The sequence below is a fragment of the Mustelus asterias genome, chromosome 9 (assembly GCF_964213995.1).
Source record: "Mustelus asterias chromosome 9, sMusAst1.hap1.1, whole genome shotgun sequence".
In the NCBI taxonomy this organism is placed as follows: Eukaryota; Metazoa; Chordata; class Chondrichthyes; order Carcharhiniformes; family Triakidae; genus Mustelus; species Mustelus asterias.
Window position 1 is genome coordinate 66,178,319 of NC_135809.1, and position 12,319 is coordinate 66,190,637.

The window sequence follows — 12,319 nt, forward strand, 5'->3', positions numbered from 1 at the left end:
AAATAGATACAGAGTCCAAGCTGAAACATTTGTATCAGAAAATCAAGCAGTTGTTTTGACAAGATAACCTGTTTTTAATTTAGCCCAATCAATTTAAGCAGGCACTCAGCCACCAGGAACCTATAACATTTGAATTTGATGGTGTTGAGAACATCAGACCAATCCTATTGTAGGAAAATTGATAGGTCATCACAGGTATAAAAGAGAGTGTGGGGGGCGGGGGGGGAAACAGCAGAGCAACAGAAGAACTGCCACCTCTCAAGCCTCGAGAGGGAGAGAGCAGCTCTCAACTCTGCCAGCTTCAGATATCTCTTAAGTGAACGCACCATCTAACTAGCGAAAGGTACCAAATCAAAAAGAACTTACAGACAGAGGAATCAACAGAGGAACTCCAAAAGATTCCGAAAACCACAAATTTTGAGAGTGACTGAATTCTATTATTATATTTTTTTGTGAATGAATGAGTATTGTATTTATTTGAACAGCATTCCATTAGAATCTAATTTTATTCGGTATGTTACTTGGTTAGTTAAAGTTCCCTGTTAAATAAATAAATTGTTAAGTGTTCATTTTAAAGTGAGTGTCAGGTATTTCTGTTAGTGAAGCACTAAACAGTACTGAAGAACAGTTCACACCTTCCCACACACTTTTAACAGATTACAAGACAAAGTATTTCTCTTTGGGGGATTCGGCATTACTTCTCATAAGGGGGTCAACCTCCGCATCGTAACATCCTCAAACTATGACTCTTAGTTCTGGACTCTTCCCCCCCCCCCCCCCCCCCCCCCCAACCATTAGGAACATCCTTACTGAATCTATCCTGTCTAACCCTGTTAGAATTTTATAAGGTTCTATGAGATCCCCTCTCACTCTTCTAAACTCCAGCGAATGTAATTCTAACTGACTTGGTCTCTCCTCATATAACAGACCTGCCATTCCTGGTATCAGCCTGGTAAACCTTTGCTGTACTCCCTCTATAGCAAGGACATGCTTAGAACATAGAACATAGAAAGCCACAGCACAAACAGGCCCTTCGGCCCACAAGTTGCGCCGATCACATCCCCACCTCTAGGCCTATCTATAGCCCTCAATCCCATTAAATCCCATGTACTCATCCAGAAGTCTCTTAAAAGACCCCAACGAGTTTGCCTCCACCACCACCGACGTCAGCCGATTCCACTCACCCACCACCCTCTGAGTGAAAAACTTACCCCTGACATCTCCTCTGTACCTACCCCCCAGCACCTTAAACCTGTGTCCTCTCGTAGCAACCATTTCAGCCCTTGGAAATAGCCTCTGAGAGTCTACCCTATCCAGACCTCTCAACATCTTGTAAACCTCTATCAGGTCACCTCTCATCCTTCGTCTCTCCAGGGAGAAGAGACCAAGCTCCCTCAACCTATCCTCATAAGGCATGCCCCCCAATCCAGGCAACATCCTTGTAAATCTCCTCTGCACCCTTTCAATGGCTTCAACATCTTTCCTGTAATGAGGTGACCAGAACTGCGCGCAGTACTCCAAGTGGGGTCTAACCAGGGTCCTATAAAGCTGCAGCATTATCTCCCGACTCCTAAACTCAATCCCTCGATTAATGAAGGCCAGTACGCCGTACGCCTTCTTGACCGCATCCTCCACCTGCGAGGCCGATTTAAGAGTCCTATGGACCCGGACCCCAAGGTCCTTCTGATCCTCTACACTGCTAAGAATGGTACCCTTCATATTATACTGCTGCTTCATCCCATTGGATCTGCCAAAATGGATCACCACACACTTATCCGGGTTGAAGTCCATCTGCCACTTCTCCGCCCAGTCTTGCATTCTATCTATGTCTCGCTGCAACTTCTGACATCCCTCCAAACTATCCACAACACCACCTACCTTGGTGTCGTCAGCAAACTTACCAACCCATCCCTCCACTTCCTCATCCAGGTCATTTATGAAAATGACAAACAGCAAGGGTCCCAGAACAGATATGGATACCAAAATGGCACACAATACTCCAGGTGTGGCCTCACCAACGCCCTATACAATTACAGTAAAACATCTTTATTCCTATACTCAAATCTCTTGCTATGAGGCATGTAAAGGCATTCTCTGCCTTTATCATCACTATTTACATTCCCTTTGTCTTTTTGTCTATGCCAGTCCGATTAGTCAAAGTCTCCCCACCTCCTGCAACAGTCGTAGGATAAATCTTGTCTGATTTTCCTTCTCTTCAGCTCTGACGAAGGGTCATCCAGGTTCAAAATGTTGACTCTTCTCTCTCCTCACAGATGCTGTCAGACCTGCTGGGATTTTCCAGCATTTTCAGTTTTTGTTTCAGATTCCAGCATCTGCAGTATTTTCCCTTTATTCAGATGTCGAGTGCTTGCTGCCTATACTGCAATGCTGTCTGGGACATATACCATTGATCAGTGCCTCTTGGTCATTTCCACAGCTGTGCTGATGGAGTTGGCCACGACTTGCAGTTTGGAAAGGATGAATTTTAATCTCTGTACAATCTCTGTGTCACTTTTGTGCCAGCCTCCTCCACGCTACTTGACAATGACCAGAGTGTTAAAACTGCCAATGCACCAAGACTCCACATTTGTCCGGATTAAACTCCGTCTGCCATTTTTGTGTCCAAGTCTCCAATCACTTTATATCCTCAGAAAATCCGTAGCACTATCAGCAACTCCACCAATCATCCGCAAACGTACTAATCAGACCACCTACATTTTTCTCCAGATCATTCATATATACTACAAACAACAAAGGTCCCGGCATTGATCCACATCTGATGTAGGTGGACCTTCCAGTGAGTGCATTCATTATGAAGTGCTTTGAAAGGCTAGTCATGGCACGATTCAATTCCAGCCTCCCGGACCACCTGGATCCACTACAGTTTGCCTACCGCTACAACAGGTCCACCTGGCCCTGGAACACCTAGATAGCAAATTCATCGATGTCAGACTCCTATTTATTGACTGCAGCTCAGCCTTCAACACCATTATTCCTATGAAACTCATCTCCAATCTGTGGCCTGGGCCTCAGCTCCTCCCTCTGCGACTGGATCCTGAATTTGCTAATTCACAGACCACAATCAGTAAGGAAGCCAACAACACCTCTTCCATGATCATCCTCAACACCGGTGCCCCACAAGGCTGTGTTCTCAGTCCCCTACTATACTCCTTATATACCTATGACTGTGTGGCCAAGTATCCCTCCAATTCGATTTTCAAGTTTGCTGGTGGCACCACCGTAGTGGGTCGGATCTCAAACAATGACGAGAAAGAGTACAGGAATGAGATAGAGAATCTGGTGAACTGATGTGGCGACAATAATCTCTCCCTCAATGTCAACAAAACAAAGGAGATTGTCATCGACTTCAGGAAGCGTAAAGAAGAACATGCCGTTGTCTACATCAATGGGGACGAAGTAGAAAGGGTTGAGAGCTTCTGGTCCCCCCATGCCGACACGATAGTTAAGAAAGGCCATTAATGCCTCTACTTTCTCAGAACACTAAGGAAATTTGGCATGTCAGCTATGACTCTCACCAACTTTTACAGATGCACCGTAGAAAGCATTCTTTCTGGTTGTATCACAGCTTGTATGGCTCCTGCTCTGCCCAAGACCACAAGAAACTACAAAAGGTTGTGAATGTAGCTCAAGTCTGAGGTCATGTACCAACTGACTCAAGAACAGCTCCTTCCCTGCTGCCATCAGACTTTTGAATGGATCTATCTTGCATTAAGTTGATCTTTCTCTACACACTAGCTATGACTGTAACACTGCAGTCTGCACTCTCTCGTTTCCTTCTCTATGAATGGTATGCTTTGTCTGTATAGCGCAAGAAACAATACTTTTCACTGTATGCTAATACATGTGACAATAATAAATCAAATCAAATCAAAATCACTCTCCTGGAATCCAGCACACATGCCGTTTTCCTAAATCTTGGTCTAGAAGCTTGCTTGGTTGTTCCAACTCTACATACTGGCAAAAATTACAATGCCTTGCCAGGCAAGATTCTGAAGGGACCGTTGACCATTTGGTCAAAGCTTGGCTTTGCTTTGGGGCTGTACCGCGGGCAGATCTGGGTTTACTTGTATCCAAATACTTCCTGAGGGAGGCTAATGTAATTGTTGCACTCAAGTGGTGGTCCCCTGTTATGAAGCGGAGGTTGGTCCCCATCTTGAGAGCTAACACCTAACTACTCAAAGAAGAGTACCTTGCATCATAATCTGTTAAAAGTGTGTGTGAAGTAGTACAAACTGCTCTTCAGCAACTTTTTGTGGTTAAATCAAAAATAATAATCTGAGACTCTGTAAAATCAACAAGTAACACTTAATTTATCTAACCATCGGTGAACAGGTTAACTAAGCTATTAACAAACCGAATAAAACACTATTCTCATGGAATGCTGTTTAGATAAATACAATTCCCACTTATTCACAAAAAAATAGAATTCTTAGTCACTCTCTAAATTACACATTTGACATCTTCCAGAATCTTCTGTCTTCTTTCTTCTGTCTGGAACCTCTGTTTTCTTTTGGTATCTTAACCATCAAGATGAGGCTTACTTTTAAGACATAAATGCGGCTATGAGAGCCAGCAGTTTTCTCTCTCTCTCTCTCAGAGCTGTGAGCAGTGATAGGTGCTTTCCCAGTTTGTTTCCCTGCCCCGTCTCTTATACCCCTGATGACATATCAATATTTCCCACAATATGATTGGTTCTCAGGTTACCAAAACATCAATTTCAAATCTAATAAATTGCTGCTATCTAAGTGCCTAACTTAAACAAATTGGTTAAAATTCAAAAACAGCCTGTTGTCTTGGCAATATTACTGCCGGGCCTCTCGATGAATGTTTCATTCGGTGTATTGGCATCATATGCACCTGCGTCTTTTAAAAAATTCTAAGTACAGAAAAAGAACTACCTTTATAAAGAGACCATGCAATACTTTCATCTCTTAGCATTTTACAATTTTTAAAAATAATTTTACAAACACCAACTTTAGCTTTAGGGCGGCACGGTAGCGCAGTGGTTAGCACTGCTGCTTCACAGCTCCAGGGTCCCGGGTTCGATTCCCGGCTCGGGTCACTGTCTGTGTGGAGTTTGCACATTCTCCTCGTGTCTGTGTGGGTTTCCTCCGGGTGCTCCGGTTTCCTCCCACAGTCCAAAGATGTGCGGGTTAGGTTGATTGGCCAGGTTAAAAATTGTCCCTTAGAATCCTAAAATGCGTAGGTTAGAGGGATTAGCGGGTAAATATGTGGGGGTAGGGCCTGGGTGGGATTGTGGTCGGTGCAGACTCGATGGGCCAAATGGCCTCCTTCTGCACTGGAGGGATTCTATGATTCTATGAACTTTGCAACCCCAAACTCAGTCAAACTGGCATTGGTGTCCACATCGGGATACCTTACAGCATTTTGCAATGATAAGGCCAGCTGTAACACCTGTTTGAAGCCCAAGTATCAGCTCACAGGCATTTTTGGATAGTTACATTATATTTCCTGCATACCACATAATCTCTTAGCACTCCCTCCCTGAAATCACATGCTTCTGTCCCCTGGAGTTCTGAGTAAAACTGGTACCTTCTCAGGATCAGAGGTGGCTTAGGGTCATAATATTCCCTCAGTAAGTCCACCAATTCCTGGAAGGTTTTGGTATCTAGGGCCTGCGGGGAAGTTATGCTGTGAATAATGGAAAATGCTGATGGTCAACAAGCAGTCAGAAGAATAACCCATTGCTTATCATCTGCTAACAATGTTGTTAGCTCTTAAAAAGTAACGCACGTGTTCCACATATTGGGCCCAGTCTTCCACAGCAGGGTCAACAAAGTCCAGAGTTTTCCAGAGTCATGATGCCTGGAAATGGCTTACCCCAAGCAAAGCCAGCTATTAGCGAGCAAGTTCCTTTGGTTCATTCTTTTTCCCCATCGCCACTGAAATAACTCCACAGAGGCCAGTATCCATTCACCAGTTTTCCTTTCTTTACAAACTTACCTCCACACCTAAGAGTGCTTCAGTTAGAATCCAGAGTGTCAGTAGCCCTGACACTCCTCAAAAAAAAAAATATACACAGGTGAGACCTGTTTGTCCAAAGATGTGCGGGCTAGGTTGATTGGCCATTCTAAATTGCCCCTTAGTGTCCTGGGATGCATAGGTTAGAGGGGTTAGTGGGTAAATATGTAGGGATATGTGGATAGGGCCTGGGTGGGATTGTGGTTGGTGCAGACTCGATGGGCCGAATGGCCTCTTTCTGCACTGTAGGATTCTATGATTTTATGAGACTCCCTAATTGAGCAGATGATCATTACATAAATCAGGGAGCTCATATTCCAAGAAGCCGATCTCATGGGCCTCGTTAAAGTCATTACATTACATGCATGCATATTCCTGAATGCTGCCTCATTAACGTCTTCAGCAAAGTCCTCTGCAGTAAAAAATTCATTTTTTGGGATATGGCGTTACTGGTTGGCCAGCATTTATTGCCCGTCCCTCATTGCCCCTGAGAAGGTGGTCATGTGCTATCTTCTTGAAATGCTGTAATCCATGTGTTGTGGGTTGACCCACAAAATGTCATTAGAAGGGAATTCCAGGTGTTTGATCCAGCAACTGTGAAGAAATGGTAATATATATTCTGGGGGTCAGGACGGTGAGTGGCTTGGAGGGGAACTTGCAGGTGGTGGTATCCCTTGTATCTGTAGCCTTTGTCTTTCTGGATGGAAGTGGTCATGGGTTTGGAAGGTGCTGTCCAAGGATCTTTGGTGAATTACTGCAGTGCATCTTGTAGACACTCCACACTGCTGCTGCTGAGTGTCAGTCATGGAGGGAGTGGATGTGTGTGGATGAGGTGCCAATCAAGCGGGCTGCTTTGTCCTGGATGGTGTAAAGCTTCTTGATTGTTATTGGAGCCACACTCATCCAGGCAAGTGGGAGTATTCCATCATACTCCTGACTTGTGCCTTGTAGATAGTTGACAGGTTTTGGGGAGTCAGGAGGTGAATTACTTGCCGCAGTATTTCTAGCCTTTGACCTGCTCTTGTCGCCACAGCGTTTATGTGACAAATCCAGTTTAGTTTCTGGTCAATGATAACCCCAAAGATGTTGAAAGTGGGGCATTCAGTGATGGTAATACCATTGAATGTCAAGAGGCTGGCTCCTTGCTACCTTATGTTTTGCCCTAAGTGCAGGCCACTCACACTGGGTGTCACTAAGCACAAATTCTACCTCTTTACTATCCCGGAATGGAAGGACAGTGTCTGTTGCTGGTGGCTGTGCGTGGAGACTACGTTCTTGTGTGTCAACCTGCATTTCCAACTCCCACCTCACTGCCTGGCTAGGTGGTAGTTCTGGGGGTATCAGAAAGGGAAGTTAAGATGCATGCTTTGGCCACTGTGATTTGTAGTCAGAAGAGATTGTAGCATCAGATAGCCTCTGAAATATGAGGAGGAAGATTTTGTATGAGCCGATCAGCAGATTTGATGGCTTCAGCTTCAGTCATGGCTGCATCATTGAGGAACATGATCTGTGGTCCAGTAATGAGGACAATCTTTATGCCAGTTACTTCCTGCTTCCTCTGGTTGTCCACCACCTTATCCTGTAGGAGAGAGGCAAGTGTGGTAGTCAGTGTGGTTCAAGGGATGTGGCTGTCATGGTTGAATTGCTGGCAGTACGAGATGTGGGTGACAAATTTGCAGCAGTGTGTGAGGATGAGGTGAAGCTACGACTGTGATGTGCGAATGAAGATTGGTGAAGATTCTTGGCAAGTGAGGATGTGGCTTTAAATTTAAAAGAAGAGGTCAGGTGAAGGGACGAGTTAAAAATTTGAAGAGAAAGTCAAGGCAACAGAGCAATGTAGCAATTTGGGAAAAGAGAGTGGGACAGGAAGATAAAGGGAGTTCAACTGCATCAGTGAATAAAGTTCATGTAAATATCCAATTGAAATCTCTATCTGAATGTGTGATATAGATAAACTAACTGCACATATTGAGATAAATGAGTTTTGCTGTAATTGTCATCATGGAGACAGAAATTTTATCAACTCCGAGGGTGAAAGGCGAGGAGGCTATATTTGCCCTGGAGTGTTTGGGACTGATGTTTGATGATTTGAATGGGGGTGTTTTTTTTACACAATATTGCTGGGTGTATTTATTGAATGTTATTTCCTATCCACTTGCAGAGACTTTGATCAGCTGAATGAGAAAGATGTGGAGAGCAACAACCAGATGGCGTTTGATGTTGCTGAGCGGGAGTTTGGAATTTCGCCCATAATGACGGGAAAGGAAATGGCAGCAGTTGGTGAACCAGACAAACTCAGCATGGTCATGTACCTGTCGCAGTTCTATGAAATGCTCAAGGACACAGCTCCTGAGGGTGAGCAGTGATAGTGAAAGCAGTGATTTACAGATCGAGGTAGTATATAACCCCAGTGAACTTTGCAGGCTGCCAATGGGCAGTTTGACTGTCTCACTCAGTAATGCTCAGTGACATGTGCTTGCTCACTACATATCTTACTCAGCTGAAGAAGCTCTCGCCGTACTGTCCATTCCCTTCATGTCTAAGTTCTGGCTGATGGTTCATTGGCATTAGAATCATAGAATCCCTACAGTGCAGAAAGAGGCCATTCGGCCTAAAGTTAAAGTTTATTTATTAATCACAAGTAGGCTTACATCAACACTGCAATGAAGTTTTTGTGAAATTCCCCTAATCGCCACACTATGGCGCCTGTTCGGATCAATGCACCTAACTAGCATGTCTTTCAAACTGTGGGAGGAAACCGGAGCACCCAGAGGAAACCCACGCAAACACAGGGAGAATGTGCAAACTCCACACAGATAGTGACCCAAGCCAGGAATCGAACCTGGGATCCTGGCGCTGTGAGGCAGCAGTGCTAACCGCTGTGAGGCAGCAGTGCTAACCACTGTGCCACCGTGCAGCTATTGAGGGTGCACCAACTCTCTGAAAGAGTAACCCACCTTGGCCCTCCCCTCCGCCCTATCCTGATAGCCCCACGTATTTACCATGGGCAATCTCCCTAACCTACACATCTTGGAACACTAAGGGACAATTTAGCGTGGCCAATTCACCTAACTCTCACACCTTTGGAGTGTGGGAGGAAACCAGAGCATCTGGAAGAAGCCTACACAAGGCAAACGTGCAAACTCCACACAGACAGTCACCCAAAGCCAGAATTGAACCTGGGTCCTTGGAGTGAGAATTTGCAATGGTTAGAATGTTAAAGTATTAAAAAATCTTATAACTAATCCCAAATCAGCTCAAATCCATCCACTTCTGGTTTTGATGGAAATGAGGAAGGAGGTTGAGCAACCAATTGAGAACATTCCCTTTCTGAATGATGGAGGAGCGCAGCACATCAGTGGAAAAGATAAGGCTGAAGCATTCTCAGCAAGCCTCAGCCAGAAGTGCCGAGTGGATGATAAATCTTGGCCTCCTCCAGAGGTTCCCAGCATCACAGATGTTAGTCTTCAGTCAATTCGATACACTCCACATGATATCAAAAAACAGCTGAAGGCACTGGATACCTGACAATATTCCGGTAATAGTACTGAAGACTTGTGCTCCAGAACTTATTGAGCCCCGAGCCCAGCTGTTCCAATACAGCTACAATACTGGCATCTACCTGGCAATGTAGAAAATTGTCCAGGTATGTCCAGTACAAAAAAGCAGGACAAATCCAACATGGACAATTACTGCCCCATCAGTCTACACTCAATCATTAGGACACTACCCTGAGGAACTCCTGCAGTGATGTCCTGGAGCTGAGATGATTGACCTCTAACCACCACAACCATCTTCCTTTGTACCAGGTATGACTCCAACCAGTGGAGGGTTCCCCCCTGATTCCCATTGATTCCGGTTTTGTTAGGACTCTTGAGAGGTGCCACTCTTGGCCAAATGCTGTCTTGATGTCAAGGGCAGTCACTCTGCAATGGCATGTTATGAAATGCAAACTTTCTAAAAGAATTTGATAAATAGCCACACTAATAGACTTAGTAGCAAAACTGATGCCCATTGGATGAATTAGCACGTGACTTTGTGGGATACAAGAGTGGGTAAGAAAGCGGAGATTGTCATCGGCACGGTAGCACAGTGGTTAGCACTGCTGCCTCACAGTGCCAGGACCTCAGGTTCAATTCTGACCTCGAGTGACTGTGTAGAGTTTGCACATTCTCCCAGTGCCTGCGTGGGCTCCCTCCAGGTGCTCTGGTTTCCTCCCACACTCCAAAGATATGTGGGGTAGGTTGATTGGCTGTGCTATATTGCCCCTTAGTGTTAAGGGGATTAGCAAGGTAAATATGTGGGGTTTCGGGGATAGGGCCTGAGTGTGATTGTTCTTGGTGCAGACTCGATGGGCCAGATGACCTCTTTCTGCACTGTAGGGATTCTGTCAAGATTGTATTATCAGCTGCAAAGAAGTATAGAGTTTTCATATCCAGGGGATGGCACTTCAACCAATATCTCTACAGTTAGTAGTCAGTAGGCATGAGAATATTTACTGTCATGAAGTGACTCACTGCTGCTGATTTACTCAGTATCTGTAATCACTGTGTAAATCCCATTCAACTCAGCCTGTTTTTTTCTGCTTCACAGAATACCTACTGAGTTTTCATGATAAATCCAACATTGTGACTGCCACAAAGTCACCCATCTCCTTCCTTAGCAGACTCGGACAATCCATCACCCGCAAGAGAGGACCAAAGGTAAGTAGTTCGAGGGATGGCAGGAGGTGAGGGGATATGCAGTGGGGGAGTGGGAGGGGTGGGATGCAGTGATGTGGGGGGATATGGTGGAGGTTGGGGGTGACCTGCCGTGGGGGAATGGGATGGGAGTGTGGGATGGGATGTGGGGTGGGTGGGTGATGTGGGTGGGGCCAGCAGATCAGGCCAGTGGTGAGTGGAATCAGGGCAGTCATTGGCTGATTGTTACTTGTGATCAAAATTAATGAAAGCGGGAAATCACACTTCAATCATGTCTCAGCCTTGGGTTCAAATCATTTTGGACTACAGGCTGAACAGGAGGATGGCTCTGTTAGACGGCGGGTTGCTGAGGAGGAGTGACCACACTGACACACTCCGAGACAGACAGTAAACAATCAACAGCCATCCAGGGAATTACAACACTGCCACTATGGTCACCCCTGTCCACTCCCACTGTGGTCACCCCTGTCCACTCCCACTGTGGTCACCCCTGTCCACTCCCACGGTGGTCACCCCTGTCCACTCCCACTGTGGTCACCCCTGTCCACTCCCACGGTGGTCACCCCTGTCCACTCCCACTGTGGTCACCCCTGTCCACTCCCACTGTGGTCACCCCTGTCCACTCCCACTATGTTCACCCCTGTCCACTCCCACTATGGTCACCCCTGTCCACTCCCACGGTGGTCACCCCTGTCCACTCCCACTGTGGTCACCCCTGTCCATTCCCAGTGTGATCACCCCTGTCCACTCCCACTGTGGTCACCCCTGTCCACTCCCACTGTGGTCACCCCTGTCCACTCCCACTGTGGTCACCCCTGTCCACTCCCACTGTGGTCACCCCTGTCCACTCCCACTGTGGTCACCCCTGTCCACTCCCACTGTGGTCACCCCTGTCCACTCCACTGTGGTCACCCCTGTCCACTCCACTGTGGTCACCCCTGTCCACTCCCACTGTGGTCACCCCTGTCCACTCCTAGTGCGGTCACCCCTGTCCACTCCCACTGTGGTCACCCCTGTCCACTCCCACTGTGGTCACCCCTGTCCACTCCCACTGTGGTCACCCCTGTCCACTCCCACTGTGGTCACCCCTGTCCACTCCCACTGTGGTCACCCCTGTCCACTCCACTGTGGTCACCCCTGTCCACTCCACTGTGGTCACCCCTGTCCACTCCACTGTGGTCACCCCTGTCCACTCCACTGTGGTCACCCCTGTCCACTCCCACTGTGGTCACCCCTGTCCACTCCCACTGTGGTCACCCCTGTCCACTCCCACTGTGGTCACCCCTGTCCACTCCCACTGTGGTCACCCCTGTCCACTCCCACTGTGGCCACCCCTGTCCACTCCCACTGTGGTCACCCCTGTCCACTCCCACTGTGGTCACCCCTGTCCACTCCCACTGTGGTCACCCCTGTCCACTCCCACTGTGGTCACCCCTGTCCACTCCCACTGTGGTCACCCCTGTCCACTCCCACTGTGGTCACCCCTGTCCACTCCCACTGTGGTCACCCCTGTCCACTCCCACTGTGGTCACCCCTGTCCACTCCCACTGTGGTCACCCCTGTCCACTCCCACTGTGGTCACCCCTGTCCACTCCCACTCTGGACACCACTGTCCA

General features: G+C 46.9%; 1 protein-coding gene across 8 annotated transcripts in view; it reads left to right on the top strand.

Moving 5' to 3' along the window:
* Window positions 1-12,319, top strand: part of LOC144498728 (protein-methionine sulfoxide oxidase mical3a-like) — a 702,250-nt gene that overhangs the window by 278,741 nt on the left and 411,190 nt on the right. For all 8 annotated transcript variants that reach the window (XM_078220302.1, XM_078220301.1, XM_078220303.1 and 5 more), the window contains exons 13-14: window positions 8,165-8,358; window positions 10,597-10,706. In XM_078220302.1, coding sequence (XP_078076428.1) covers window positions 8,165-8,358; window positions 10,597-10,706 — 304 coding nt within the window. The remainder of the gene's footprint in view (window positions 1-8,164; window positions 8,359-10,596; window positions 10,707-12,319) is intronic.